General features: G+C 39.0%; 1 protein-coding gene across 1 annotated transcript in view; it reads left to right on the forward strand.

Moving 5' to 3' along the window:
- The window catches only part of LOC135214277 (guanylate cyclase 32E-like), a gene marked incomplete at its 5' end in the record, with an annotated part of 104,568 nt that overhangs the window by 32,230 nt on the left and 55,688 nt on the right, over positions 1-16,650 (forward strand). Inside the window, 7 exon segments of the mRNA XM_064248398.1 lie at positions 2,422-2,499; positions 3,184-3,309; positions 7,452-7,570; positions 10,828-10,973; positions 13,498-13,645; positions 14,027-14,117; positions 14,437-14,515. Coding sequence (XP_064104468.1) covers positions 2,422-2,499; positions 3,184-3,309; positions 7,452-7,570; positions 10,828-10,973; positions 13,498-13,645; positions 14,027-14,117; positions 14,437-14,515 — 787 coding nt within the window.

Here is a 16,650-nt window from a genome sequence, read left to right on the forward strand (position 1 = left end):
AGGCCTTTGCAGGACTCCACCCATCGTTTCTTTTTCCTTCGTGCATTCTGTCCTTAATCATATATATTCATCACGTTCCATATTTTCGTGATTCAGTTACACTTATCTATCATATGAATATTTTCCACTGGGATAATGAAACACTGGGTGTTAAATTCTGACGGTTAGGTTTCGACTGTATTTGTAGAGCATCTTCAGGGAGCTGATACATAATGGAATTATGCTTCATGTATGTAATACTATATATATATATATATATATATATATTATATATATATATATATATATATTGTTTGTATATATGTATGTATGTATGTATGTATAATTTGAACCTGACTACCTGTATATTAAGATAAAACACGCTTTAATTGATGATCGGGTAGTTGATTTAATGTAGTATGGCAGAGAGGAACAGTAGATAGTTTTTTTAAACGTATGAAAGAAGAGTTGTAATTAGTAGTTTTTTAATTAAGAGAGACAGAGAGAAAACCGTTGGTATTTAAAAAAAAAAAACAGAGAATGAAAGGAACAGGTAGGAGACTAAAGATGATTTTGCTTACTGCTGCGTCTTTTCCAGACGCCCCCCAGACCCTCCGCCACAACCGCGTCCGATTGCTGATCGCCTTCACCTTGATCCCAGAGAAATTAGACGCGGGTAATTGGGGCAAATGATCCTGAGAGCCGCCCCAAGGAGGCAAAGAGGATTATCTTGGCAGAGTCAAAGTGCCTATGCGCACGCGCGCACGCGCACTACTGACTCCGTTTTGAGTCAAATTTGGGAGTCAAGAGGAAATATCGGGAGGTTGTGCTAGTGATACATATTATTAATTAATATAATAATTAATAATAATAAATAATAATAATAATAATAATAAAATAATATTTGTAAATATGGACAGAAAATTATGAAAAAAGTCTTTTATTAATAATGCAAGGCCATCACAAGAAGTCACAACCGCGATGGGGCAATTATTATGCTTTCCTTTCATTTCATTTGACGTTCACCTTTTGCTTGACCTCTGGGTGACCTATGATGGCCTCGTATGACTGCTGTCTTTATATAGTTATATATATATATATATATATATATATGTATATATATATATATATATATATATATATATATATACATGCATATATATATTATACATTCTTCTAGTTTTTTTAGACTATATACGCATTTCAAGAGAGTTCCGTCTACTAGTACACACACACACACACACACACACAGCGCACACACACTCACACTCATCTACACACACACACAACTAATTGACATTTATAATGTGCGAATCATAATTATTTTTTTTTTACAAAGACATCTGAAATTTATATGAAGATGATTTTCATTTTCCGTGACGTATATACGTATGCATACATTCACACATTGCGTATATATGCATACAATACACGCGTGTGTTTAGATCTGTCATGCTTACATGCATACATAATGCATTCATACATTCATACATACGTACTTACGAGTTAAATCTTTAAACAGATAAGGCAGCAGCCCCGTCAGCATGAACTGGTGACCTTTCGAAAGCGTAAAATGTCATATTTTTTAACAAAAAAGGCGACTCCTCCTGCTTGCTGACGTTATTATAAGCTGTTAAACAGGGAATATTGTTAGAGGGGATATTCTCTCGTAAAAGGACTCTTAATATGATTCTTCCACAAAATATAATTCCCGTCTGGTTTTAAATCTTTTCCTAGAGTCGAAATAAATAGAGATTGGTTGGTTGCAACAAGTCGTATATCTTCCGGATGGTAGGTTATATATGAGATTGTTCAAATGGGTATTTTTGGTAACAATTATTTGCTGTTAGTTCCTATATCGTTTCCTGCAAACATTATCTTATATTACATTTAATTATTCTTGTTTATATAATATAATAATAATAATAATAATAATAATAATAATATAATAACTAATAATAATAATAATAATAATAATAGGCACGATCCCAAGATCCCTGAAAAGGAATCTAGAAAAACTAGAGGCTGAAGTAGCTCCAGGACTCATGCAGATGAGTGTGATCCTAGAAACGGCACACATAGTAAGAAAAGTGATGGATTCCTAAGGAGGCAGGATGCAACCCGGAACCCTACACTAGAAATACCACCCAGTCGAATTAGAGGACTGTGATAGAGCAAAAAAAAAAAAAAAAAAAAATTAATAATAGTAATAATATCCAAGTGAATCTTCTTTGACCTCCCCGAGTGTCAGTAGGGGAGATATGATACAGCCACCCCCAACCCCCACCCCGGGCAAACTTGTTTGTCCACCCCAGTTGGAAACGGGGTAGGAAGTGTATGGGAAGGATAGGGGAGGTAGCAGCGCCGGGTTCTGGATCACGTAGCGCGTGCCTACAAGATATTTTATTAATAATGATAATAATGGTTTCTTTTCTGTTACAGTATACGTCGTTCTCGGTCACTACTACGAATTCTTAGGCCTGATGACTATCATGGAAGAGAAAGGCCTCTTTGAGAACGGTGAGTACACTCTTTCTCTCTCTCTCTCTCTCTCTCTCTCTCTCTCTCTCTCTCTCGTAGATGCTTTGTCTTGCTTCGGTCTCACGCGAAATATTTTCTATTTTTACTTTATCAAGTATTCATTTTCATTGTTTCTTGACCTGTAATATTTTCCAGTTTCTCATCATTTAGTCTTGCCTTAATGTTAATTGCTCTGCTGAATATCTTCCAAACTTTGTTTACATTGTTTTCTTGTGTCAGTATTTTTTTTATTCATCTGCTGCAACTTTAGTTTATTTTGTTTAGTTTATTTTTCGTCCTCATTGCATTTTGTTCTTGCAAGTTCGTGACCTCGAAAAGATTTCTTATGAAAGCTAGAACGTAGATGATAATAACAATGATGATATACATTTTTAAACTGTATCACGAGAGTATATACAGCGTCGTAAGTGGTCCACCATAGCAAAAAAGTTAAAAGTTCGTGTATGATTTTAAAAAAACTGTAAAAGCTTTTGAACACTTCCATGGGTTCATCTTCAGTATTTGGACTGAAGATGAACACAGGAAAGGGGTCTTAAGCTTTTATGAAGCGTTCATAAATTATACACGAACTTTTGACATTCTTATTATGGTGGGCCCCTTAGAACAATAATAATAAAAATAATAATAGTATTACATCTATTATCATCCTGTCTTCCTCTTCAGGGGAATACTTCGTAGTGGGCGTGACCCTGAGCCAGTACGACAAAAACAAACCGGACAAATACCTGCGGGATCTTCTGAACGAGCACACAAACTCCACAGTCCAGGCCGCCTTCCAGAACTTCCTGGGTGAGTATCGAACTGGAAGAGTGTGGAACCTGTCAAAAACTTGAGTCTCGGAGCACCTACAGATTCGCGGGCCCACTCGACCGATGACCGAAATCGGCGGAAGAACACCAAAACCAATATGGCAGCGATACCAAAACAACAACAAAGTAGGGAGCGACTACACATTCGGGGACGATCAATTTATGTGTGCTGTCAGTAAGGCTGTGGCGGCACGGCGCTTCGCGCCTTATCCGCATATTTAAATATTCTTGGCAAGCACGGCATGTTCTGGCAAGAGGTAATGTTGCGCTGTGCGCGCTAGCCACAGGGGTTATAACTTATAGGTGAACTGCCACCCGAGGTCGTAGGGACTACTTACCGTGGCGGATGGATTTGGGTGTCGCACGGCCCGGGAATCTGTAAACTACCGCTTGTCTGGAATCCCACGTGTGTCACTTTGGAGTTGCAAAATGCTATCACTTAGACCTGGTCACTGTAGCAGAGCTCCTGTATGCATCAGTGAAGTGGCCAGGTCCCCTTGGTATACTTAGCGGTGGGTGTCGTGATATGCCACCTCGGATGTCGCAGGTTCGCATCTCCCCTAGGGCGATGACAAATAGCTGGCTCTGCGTCGTGATCAGTTGCTGCTGCAGTGTTTGGGGGGGGGGGGGGGGAGGTGGGGCCCCCTTCGGCGGGCTCTTTGTTCCGTTGGAATAGGTTTCATCTACTGAAATAACATTATTATTATTATTATTATTATTATTATTATTATTATTATTATTATTATTATTATCTTGTCAATTTAGGAAGGCGTTGCGCCTTGGAGTCTAAAGGTTACCTCTTTCTACTTAGGTAATGACAAAAAAAAAAAAGAATGAAAATGATCTAAGTCATTCTTAGGGAGAAGTGTGTTAGAGAGCGCTATTTTCATGCAAGCCTTCATATCATTTATATCCCTGCTTACCAACCAACTCTCTCTCTCTCTCTCTCTCTCTCTCCTTTAAAAGCTGTAAAACGCCTTGTCGTCCCAAGGAAGCTTAATTCAAGTCCCGTTATTTTCTCCCGGATAATCTTCAAGACCTCTCGTTCATTTTAGGGACGACGCTCCCCCCAACCCCTCCCCTACCCTAACCCCTCCCCTTCCAAAATGTCCTCCTCCTCCTCCTCCTCCTCCTCCTCCTCCTCCTCCTCCTCCTCTCCTCCTAACGCCTTCATAATTAAGGAGGGGTTTGTTCTACCCAAAGCATCATGAGGTGGGGTTTATGTTCCTCGAAAAGAGAGAGAGAGAGAGAGAGAGAGAGAGAGAGAGAGAGAGAGAGTGAGTTGAGTTATGGCTACTTCGAGGCTTTGTTGTGAAGAGGAGGATTATACGAGAGTACATATTTTTTTTCTGAAACAAAACTAACGGTATATATTTCTTTTTGCATCTTAATACTCTCAACACTCAACTGACAATGCAAGGAATATATTCTCCTCTCTCTCTCTCTCTCTCTCTCTCTCTCTCTCTCTCTCTCTCTCTCTCTCTCTCTTTATAGTCACGTATATAACTATATATAACTATATATATATATATATATATATATATATATATATATATATATATATATATATTGTACTTTACAGCTGAATCGTGCATTAGATGTTTGTTGTATCTTAACAAAAGCTTCATCAACAGTGCATCGAACCCAGAGTACACACACACGCATACACACACACGCATACACATACACACACACACACACATCCTGAGACATCAACGAATGAGCTTTGTCATAAGATATCTCCTTGCCTACGCATATCACGTATCCCAGTATCCCCTCAGTGTCAAACTTTCCAAACAAAACTGGTGATGTGTGCCCCATGGTCCGTTTCTGATCCCACACTGTTCTTCAACTGCCAGCCCTTCTGTCGCCTCTCACAATTCTTGAGTGAGAATCATTCGCGCCATGAGATCCCTGGTTATAACAAGTGATGTTTCTCCAACTGGTTATAACGATCGATGTTTCTCCAAGTCATAACAACTCGCGAAGTTCCCTGACACGATGGTTGTCGCAGGTGCTAACGCTAAACTTCCTGTAACGAAGGAAGTTGACGTTTGAAGTTATTGCAGGTAAACACGACTGGAAGGCTGTGGACTGATTATTATTATTATTATTATTATCATTATATTATTATTATTATTATTATTATTATTATTATTATTATTATTATTATTATTGTTGTTCTAAAGGGTCCACAATAATATATATACAAAGTGTAAAAAGTCCGTGTATAATTTTGAAGACTTTACAGAAAGCTTTCGAACCCTTCCCTGGGTTCATCTTCAGTCCAAATGAACAAAAAGTTACGACAAGTACAGAGGTAAATATAAAAAACAAGAGTCGTTGAAGATCGTTGACAACGGTCGTTAGCTCTTTAATGGGCCAGGTGAAGAAAGAGGGTAGTTAACAACAACTAGGTGAAGATGAACCCAGGGAAGGGTTCGAAAGCTTTCTGTAAAGTCTTCAAAATTATACACGGACTTTTTACACTTTGTATTATTGTGGACCCTTTAGAACATTATATATACTCTCGTGATAGAGAGTCTATTATTATTATTATTCCCCATGTACAATATAAACATTGCCGAAGAACGACAAACACTTCATACCAGTAAACATATCAATATATATATCGTCATCATCTTCAGATTAAAAAGACGTGTGTGGGCCTCGAACCTTCCCTTGCATTCAGAAAATAAATAATTGTTTAACTTCTGCTCTGTAAAGAGGTAAAGAGCGGTCGCCCCCCCCCCCCCCGCAGCCACTCCCCCCACCCGCTGCCCTACCCCTCCCCCCCTTCGCCCCCGGCCCCCCTAACTCGGAAACAATTTTTCACGGCTGCCAGACTCCATCTCGGCTCTTCACTTCAGGCGTGGTTGCTTTGCGTCACGGTTCGTTAGGCTTTTATGAACGCTGCTCTAGTAGTGGGGTGGCGCGTTCAATTCTTTCGTTTTGGTGGCGTTCAGGAAGACGTAAAGAGAGAGAGAGAGAGGAAACGTTGCTCGATGCCTTGACGGCGTTTAATAAAAGCGAATGTTTTTATTTTGCGAAGCGGTCGATACGACACCTGTTGACTGTAGGATATGGTTACAGTTTTTATCTATTTAAGTAAACACTTTAATCCTTATATTTAAGTAGACACTTTTATCCTGGTTGTGTTTATTCATGAGTGTTATATTATTAATGCGTTCCAAAATTAAAGTAACTGTATGGTTGCAGGTTGTATTTATTTAAGTAAACACTTTTATCCTGGTCAACAAAAACCTATCAGTCAGCCAGTCAGCTGTTAATGATAGTAATACCCACTTTTGATTCAGCAATAGATCTAAAACCAATTTTACTGGGTAATAATACAAGATTATAATACTGCTTTTTCGAATCAGTAATAAAGCTAAAACCAGTTTAATAGTACGAGATTATAATACCACGTTTTTAAATTCAGTAATATAGCTAAAATCATTTTTACTGGATAATAATACCAGATTGAAATACCACGTTTTTGAATCAGGCATAATGCCAAGACCATTTTTACTGGGTAATAATACCAGATTACAATACCACTTTTTCGAAGCAGTAATATTGCTAAGACCACTTTTACTGGGTAATAATACCAGATTATAATACCAAGTTTTTGAATCACTAATATTGCCAAAACCAATTTTACAGGATAATAATACCAGATTATAATACCACTTTTCGAAACAGTAATATTGCTAAAACCACTTTTACTGGGTAATAATACCAGATTATAATATCGCGTTTTTGAATCTGTATTGTTGCTAAAACCTCTACAACTGGGTAATAGTAACCAGGTAATTATTCCACTTTTTTATTCAGTAATATTGCAAAGACTACTTTTACTGGGTAATAATGCCACTTTTTTTTATTCAGTTCATTAATAATAATGCTAAAATCACTTCAACTCCACAATAACACCACCTTTTAGTTAAGTAAATGCCAAAACCACCTTTACTGGATAATAGGACCAGGTAATAATTCAATTTTTTTATTTTTAATATTGCTAAAACCACTCTTACTGTTTTTTTTATTCAGTTCATGAATAATAATGCTGAAATCACTCTATTATAATATCACCTTTTGATTAAGTAAATATTTCCTCAGGTGTGGTCCCCTCCCCCTCCCCCTCCTTCGAGCTCTTCGCCACCAAGGTCAACGACTACCTGGAGAAGCCGCCCTTCAACCACCCAAACGCTCTCACCAGGATTGGAGGGAGGAAAAATGTAAGTCTCCTCTATTTGCACTTAAAAAAAAAACTACTGAGGCTAGAGGGCTGCAAATTTGTATGCTGATCATCCATCCTCATGTCATCAAACATACCAAATTGCAGCTCTCTAGCATCAGTACTTTTGATTTTATTAAAGGTTAAAGTTTGCCATAATCATGCGCCTGGCACTTTTTATGTCCGCCCTCAGATCTTTGAAAAACTACTAAGGCTAGAGAACTGCAAATTAGCGTGCTGATAATCCAACCTCATGTCATCAAACATACCAAATTGCAGCCCTTTAGCCTCAGTAGTTTTTATTCTATTCAAGGCTAAAGTTAGCCATGATCGTGCGTCTGGCACTTTTCCTGTCCGCCCTCAGATCTTTGAAAAACTACTAAGGCTAGAGGGCTGCAAATTTGTATGCTGATCATGCAACCTCCAGTCATCAAACATACCAAATTGCAGCTCTCTAGCATCAGTAGTTTTTATTTAGTTCAAAGTTGAAGTTAGCTATAGTCGTACGTCTGACACCACTGTAAGCGCCAGCCAACAGCACAGGCAACGGAGAACTCGAAACATCTGCGCATTTTTTACTTATTTTTTAAGCACTCTCGCTCCGTTGGCCTCATTGCCAACTGTTGCTGCTGCCGGCACCAGACTGCCATGGAAATGCGTTCAGTAAAGCCGATGACTTCATTTGATTCTGGAATCGGCGTAGGAGGCCTCGGAGTTATAGTAGTTTTTGCCAGCACAGAACTGGCCAGTCGTCCGTCACAACAAAACCACTAACCATTTTTATATATTCTGGTAGGTGGAAACTTCTCCTTTCAGAGTGAGACGAGTGTCTGTGTGTGTGTGTGTCACACTCCTATACAAAGAACGACCAGATATTGACAACAATATCTCACAGAGGAATAGATTCGAAGAGCAAAAGTTCCTTTGACCGCCGGCGTTCCTGGGGACTTTATATGAAAGAGTCGTCTTGACAAAGATACTCCACAGAGAAGTAAACGTAAATGCAAAAGGCCCTTGGGCGACGTTGCTACTTCCTGGATGTCTTAAAAAGCCCCCACCCCACCCCACCCCACCCACCCCTCACCCCCCACAAGGGGGACCCATTCACAGGAGACCCACAGCTTCACGCCCTGATCAAGAAAGCCAACTCAACTTATTATGCAGCGAGGCTGATTAACCTGGCTCCTTCTCTAAGGGGGCCGTTTTTTTTGCGCTGGATCTTAATGGCGTCGGTAGCCACCTTCTGGTTATATTCGTGGCTTTATTGAACAGGTGATTCCACTCTATAGTTCCAAAAGAAACGAAACTCGTAGGCTGCCCCTTCATGTAGCAAAATGCTGCTTAGAGTTCTCACCGTTCCAGTAAGTGCCACGACCTCGTATTCTGACCAAATAAAAGTAACGAGACGACGGGAGTTAATGGCTTTGATTAGAGACATAAAACAGATTTATATTACGCAATCGCCCACTGTAGGAGCACTTCGAATGTCCCTAACATGGATATTTATCCGATTTAAAAAAGAAAAGGCGGTGCCAGGTGCACGATCGTGGCTACTTATAACCTTAATTACAATTACAATGCTTGATGATTGGAGGGTGGATGATCGAAGTACCAATTTGCAGCCCTGGAGCCTCGGTAGTTTTTCAAAGATCTGAGGGTGGATCGGAAAGAGTGCCAGATGCACGATCATGGCTAACTATAACCTTATGATTAGAATTCTCTCTCTCTCTCTCTCTCTCTCTCTCTCTCTCTCTCTCTCTCTCTCTCTCTCTCTCTCTCTCTCTCTCTCTCTCTCTCCACAAGTTTTTATTACACTTCCTTTTGTACTCTAAGGGGGAAGTAATAAAAATAGGAACTTCCCCATTCTCGATTATATTTTCGACGCTGGAACACAACAGAACACTTCAAAAGCGGCCGCCGCCCTTTGATATTAAAGTAACATCTTTCCCGAGTTCTTTCTGGGGCTTTGTAGAGGCAGAGAGAGAGAGAGAGAGAGAGAGAGAGAGAGAGTCATAAAAATAGTACTTGCTACAGGACAGACAGGCAGAGAAAGAAAGAGAGAGAGAGGGAGAGAGCACGCAATAGTTAAAAGAACAGTACTAGCTGCAGAGAGAGAGAGAGAGAGAGAGAGAGAGAAAGGGGAGAGAGAGAAATTTACAAGGATTAGGATGTTTCAAAGACTTATTAGTCCATCCTAAGAGGAGACATCGTGTGTGTGTGTGCTAACTGAGAGATAGAGAGGGAGAGGAGAGGGACAGAGAGAGAAAACAAGTGTTATGAGAACAGTATTAGTTACAGGAGAGAGAGAGAGAGAGAGAGAGAGAGAGAGAGAGAGAGTTGAAAATATTAAAGTAGTTTTATCGGAAGTCATATTGGCAGCATTAAGTGTAAGAAAGGCCAATTATATTTTTCTCAATTTTATGTCCCCGAACTTTGCTCCGACATCATAATAACTCCCTGTAAGTCCAGTTATTGGACGCGTGGATGGAGATGAGAGAGAGAGAGAGAGAGAGAGAGAGAGAGAGAGAGAGAGAGAGAGAGAGTAATAAAATAGTTCTTCAAGTGGAGGAACTCTGATCGTCAAAACTAGGTACATGAAATTGTCAGTAATATTTTCCACCGAAGACAGAGAGAGAGAGAGAGAGAGAGAGAGAGAGAGAGAATCCACCATTATTGACAGGTTGTATCCCAGGCGGGGTGGGGTAAGGGGCTAGGGGGATGTGGGGGGGGGGCAATCATCCCCGGAAACTGGAACCGGACCCAGTGAAAGGTGTACGCTTATTATACAACTGTGAGCAAGGTTCAGTGTATGGAGGAATGTGGGCGATTGTTATTAGGAAAGGGGTAGGGAGGAGGGGGGCAAAGGGAAGGGAAGGGGGGAGGAGGGCTCTGCTTCCTTCCCCTCCCCTCCCCTCCCCCTGGGATAGACTGGGTGGGAGAAGGTATAGATCCGAGAAGCTTTGTTTCCCCAACATTGGTTTTTCCTTATTATTATTTACAAGAATCAGCAAGAGGCTGCAACGGTTCCCTACCTACTAGAACACCCCTCCCCTCCCTAAATATATGTATACATACATACATACATACATGCATACAACATATAAATGTACGTGTTTATTCTGCGTCTGTGTATACCTGTGTACTACGTCCTGTGGGCAAAGGGTCCTTCTTTTTGACGCCAATACTATCATACCCTCGTGCATTTCTAATTCAGTTATTAGATTCAGACTACTAATTCTTCTTCTTCTTCTGCTGCAGATCCGTGCGGAAGCCGCCTACCTGTACGACGCCGTGCACGTGTACGCCCGCGCCCTCAACAACACCCTGAAGGCCGGGAGCGACCCCCACAACGGACGTGCACTGATCGCCTCCATCTTGGGTACAACCTACAAGAGCGCCATGGGGTGAGATTGAAGGCTGTGGAGTAATACTTTTAATTGGCCCTCCTCGTGCTCTATGGGACACCTGTCAGTTGTCCTATTCCTCCTAAAACGGGGGGAGCACGAGTCCTGCTGCTGGGGTCCTTCAGGGATATATAGGACCCGGTTACGTTCATTAGCGCCTCCTACCGGGAATCCTTCTTAAACTGACAGCAGAAGCTTGTGTCTCGTCTTCTGGATGTTGTTCTTGCTTTCAGAGTTTTAATTGTTCTTTCAAAGTCTTGATTGTTCCTTTAAGTGTTATTTCAAAGTCTTAATTGTTCTCTCAAAGTTTTAATTGTTCTTTTAAGTGTTACTTCAGTCTTAAGTGTTCTCTCAAAGTTTTAATTGTTCTCTCGAAGTCTCATATATGAGTTCCTTTACTCGAGTATGCATACAAACGCTCTTACCCTTATGTTTATTTATTCATGTCATTATTATTATTATTATTATTATTATTATTATTATTATTATTATTATTATTATTATTATTATTATTATTATTTCCCGTCGACGAAACGACATAATTAATCCCCATGAATAAATAGAAGAAAAGACAGATATCTCCCCGTTACGCTTCACTGATAATTAACATAATAATCTTCCCCGTCGTCTGTGGGAAGTATAGTCGCTATGAATAATTCATCGCTGATATAATTAACATGATAATCGAAACCAGGTACCGTTAATCCTTCTAATGGAGTCTGGAGCATTCATAGAAGTCCGAATTAGAATATGTATATACGATTATTATAATCCTTACGAGCTTGTTGGCGCGCGATATAAGTGCGCTGGAACCCGGAGCAGCTTAGCTGTTCTCCCCTACCCTCCTGATCCCCGAACTACCCCGGCCCCCACCTGGGGTGGATAAACAGGTTTGCAGGATGAGGTTGGATGTCTCCCTTACCCTCACGTTCCCCCTACCTACCCTGGCCCCCAACCCCCACCCCGGGGACTGACAAACAGGTTTCAGTATATGAAATATATTCATGAAGTGGAAGGTTTTTTTTATTTATTTATTTTGATTATAAAATATGTAAGCTTTGTTATCCAGTATAGATTATTTTAGCCCCGTAATAAGAGAGAGAGAGAGAGAGAGAGAGAGAGAGAGAGAGAGAGAGAGAGAGTTTGATTAGTTTTTAATTCACTTAGTCATATTCCTCCTCTTGTGCTCTGTAAAGTTGACGGAGAGAGAGAGAGAGAGATTGGTTCGCTTATTAGCTTTCAATTCAAGTAGTCAGATTTCCCCTTAAGCAATCTGTCAAGATGATTATTTTGAAGTTCTCTCTCTCTCTCTCTCTCTCTCTCTCTCTCTCTCTCTCTCTCTCTCTCTCTCTCTCAGACGAATCCTTACGAAACGCCTTAGCTAGTTTCCTCTTTTGTAGATCAGGTTTCAGTCTATAAACGAGAACAGCCCTCAGATAGACGACGAAGAGAGAGAGAAAGAGAGAGAGAGAGAGAGATTCCCTCGTCCGTAGTAGGGCGTCTGTTGCGTTCGTCTCCTTGGGACGTAATCTCGTCTTCGGTTAAATTAGTTGGTTTTGTTAGTGAGGTAATTGAAGTGTTACCACGCCCTCAAGTCGTTTTTGTGGGCGTTATGTCATTGGCGCTGGCAAATATATATATATATATATATATATATATATATATATATATATATATATATATATATATATATATATATATATATATCGACATCTTTAATTCTAGGACTGGCAGTGAAGCCTTAGCCCACCCCGCCACCGCAAGAGATAGATATATATATATATATATTATATATATATTTTAATATTATATATAACATATATATAATATATATATATATAGATATATATATATTATATATATGGTATATATATAGAGATATATATATAGTATATGTGTGTGTGTGTGTGTATAAAGATATTCGTACTCTGACAACACGCCTATGTAGCCTCTGGTGTATGTTTGAGCGTAATCCTTTTTTTTTTATAATTTGTAATACCCTTTTCCCAATGAAAACCCCATCAGTAAATCATATTTGAAACATAAATCTTTAAGCTGACTCAGTCATTTTCGTAATTTATTTCACTCGACAATTTTTGTAGATAATATTCCATGATTATTTCTTAATCCCTTGCCGCCTACCTAGATTGACCTCTGAGACTTTCAGTCTCATTGTTATTATTATTATTATTATTATTATTATTATTATTATTATTATTATTATTATTATTATTATTATTATTTATCAAGTATTTTGCAAAAATGGTATTACTGATATGCTTTGAAGTCACTTCACAATATTATTATTATTATTATTATTATTATTATTATTATTATTGTTGTTGTTGTTGTTGTTTATGAAGTATTTTGCAAAAATGGTATTACTAATATGCTTGCAATCATTTCACATTATTATTATTATTATTATTATTATTATTATATTATTATTATTATTATTATTATTATTATTATTATCAAAATAAATACCGCCCCGCCCACTAAAGTCCTCGTTCACGCCCACCAGCTACATGGTTCGTATGGACGAGCGGGGTGACGCGGAGGGTAACTACACATTAATTGGTCGACAGGAACACCACCTGATACCTGGGGAGTTTGGTCTCTACCCCGTCGGAGGATTCCGCTACATCGAGGACGACTACAACGGCCTTCCGGTGGGTCTTCGTGCTCTCTCTCTCTCTCTCTCTCTCTCTCTCTCTCTCTCTCTCTCTCTCTCTCTCTCTCCTTCCAACGAAATAGAGAAAACAATGATTGCCTGAATATGTAGCATGAGAGAGAGAGAGAGCAATAATTCTACAGGTCTTTGCTCTCTCTCTCTCTTTCGGTCCTCTCACTCTCTCTCCTCCCCCCCCCCCCCTCTCGGCTCTCACGCAAACAAAATCTCTTCTCTCTCTCACCTCTCCCTCTCTCTCCCTCTCTCTCCTCCTTCCAACCGAAAGTTCTCTCACTAGCGAGAAAGAGAGAAAATTCTATTCCTTAATCTTCAGTGTACTTATGCGCTCTTACGACTTCCTTTTTTTTCTTTTTTTTTTAAGGTCCTCCACCTGACCAGCACCATCCCTTGGAAGATGGGCAGGCCTCCCATTGACGAGCCCCCGTGTGGGTACAGGGGGCATAAGTGTCAGTGTGAGTAACGTTCCAGATTTTATTTCATTTGAATTCAGTCATACGTATTCGAATGAACCATATGTAAGCTACTTGTCACTTTTCATGTATTACATAATGCATACAACGCATTTATATCCACATGTTGTCATTTAAAAAAAATGTAATTCCAGTTAATAATCCTCTCAGCTTTTACAGGATATATATACGTATATATCTACCCCAGCATCCCACCTCATCCCCAACCCCCGGGCAAGTTACAGACCTTAGATATAAGCCCGTCACGCTACTTAATCCTCGTGCGTTCATATCCGTCTCACGTCTCTTGATTTAATTGCAGCTCAGACCGTTGAGATAATTGCCGGTGTGACTGGCGGAGTCTTCTTTCTGCTGATCGTGGTGTCCCTGATCGCCTACAGGTGAGTGTGAATATACGTGTGTGTATATTTATATATAATATATGTACATGCACTAAGCTACAAACGTCCTTCAATATCCAATTCGCTCTACCTCGGAATTAATGTATTTTCATGTATGTTAACAGAAGGGGAAGTTTTTATTTTAGTTCATAATCATTTCGTCCTCTCGCGGATTCGAACCAGCGCACAGAGGAGAAGTCATAACTTCAGTGACTTTACCAACTCGGCCAGCAAGGGCATTTGTAGCTTAACGCCTGTGTATATGAATCACGGTGATGTGATAAAAATTCATATTTTCATTATATATTTATAAGTAAATGACTGAATATATACATATATCTTTACGCGTATGAAGGCAAACTTCACACAGGAAAGGGACACAATGGAGTAAACCGCTGGAAGGCCTTTCGACTACTCGTCCTGTACCGAGCAGACGAGAAGTCGAAAGGTCTCACAGCGGTGGTATACTCCATTGCGTCACTTTTCTTCGCGGTTGTACCATTATTCATATATTCGTCACGTTCCATATTTTTGCTATTCAGTGATATTATATGCGTCTCTTTATCCTGCGATACATTTATACATTTGAGGGGAATGGCAGTGTCCCTACCTGTATGTGTATGCGTGAGAGAGAGAGAAAGAGAGAGAGAGAGAGAGAAACACATCCAACGACAACGGGCGCTGAATCCCAGTGAATATTCCTTAACCTAGTCCCTTCGAGGGCCCCATTCATCCACACGTACACCCATAACATGCTTCCTCGACGTCATCATCCTCATCCACTTTGGTTCAACCGTTCCAGTTCATCCACGGGGCCTGCAGGTTCCATCGGAGACTTCATTGTGCTACCCAGAAGAAATTCTCTTCGTGTTTTAGAAATGAGTCACATTTTTGCCTAATTATTTTTAATCATCGGTAGTTTATTTACACTTTTCTGATAATTCATAAAATTTATTTTTTTTTGGTGTGCTTCCTGTTATCTTCTTGAACTTGCAATTATTTTTTTCATTTGTTGATCACTGATGTCTTTTGGCGTATGTCCTGTTATCTTCTGGAATTTCAGGTCAGTGGTCCCTTTGGTGGGCTTGTTCCATTTGAGTAAGGTTCATCTCCTGAATAATAATAATAATAATAATAATAATAATAATAATAATAATAATAATAATAATAATAATAATAATAATAATAACAAAAATGATAACAATAATAATCTCTTAAAAGCCCTGTTACACTATGGATTATGGCTGAATTAAGTACTGTGACGAGGTAATTTGCAAAATAATCACTAATTATGGGTTAGTTCTTCGACATTGTGCAAAGACACTCATTCAAAGGCTTAAGCATAAAATACTGTAAAATATGTAGGAAAAAAATTGAAGAGATAACTTGCGAAATCATCACATATTATGGACGTCATCTTCTTCTTCTTCTTCTTCTTCTTCTTCTTCTTCTTTTGTCTTCCAGGTGTTGTCTTTAGTTAACGAAGCCAATTATTTTATCTTGCAAGCCTGCCTTTTGTCTGTCAGTTACTAGTCTGTAAAAAGAGGGTCCAGTTTTTTTTTCTTGGTGTAAATATTTATGCTCTTATTTTCTGTTTTTTATGTATTATACTATTAATTTTTTTGAATTTATTTATTTATTTATTCATTTTTTATAAGGTTCAAAAGTTTTAAATGTTTTTGTGTCCGTTTGAATATATAATATATATATATATATATATATCAATATATATATATATATATGTGTGTGTGTGTGTGTGTGTGTGTGTGTGTGTGTATGTGTGTGTGTGGTATGTGCTTTTTAGGTATATTATTTTTTTTTTTATTTCTATTTATTTTATTCTATATATTTATTTCTTAGTAAGATGAAAAAGTCCTTTGTGTTCCGTTTGATAATGAATGGAATCTCTCTCTCTCTCTCTCTCCTCTCTCTCTCTCTCGATAAAGGTATACACCACTTAAGAATCCAAATCCACTTTTAGCAGACAAATGAAATTGCTCTCTACTCGAGACATAAGCAAAACGTAGAATTACGCTTAAGAGGACTTGGAAATCTAATATACTTTCTTCTTCTTCTTCTCCTTCTCCTTCTTCTTCTTCTTCTTCTTCTCTTTTACGCCGAGACAGAGATATGAT

This window comes from Macrobrachium nipponense, chromosome 45, assembly GCF_015104395.2.
Source record: "Macrobrachium nipponense isolate FS-2020 chromosome 45, ASM1510439v2, whole genome shotgun sequence".
Classification (NCBI taxonomy): Eukaryota; Metazoa; Arthropoda; class Malacostraca; order Decapoda; family Palaemonidae; genus Macrobrachium; species Macrobrachium nipponense.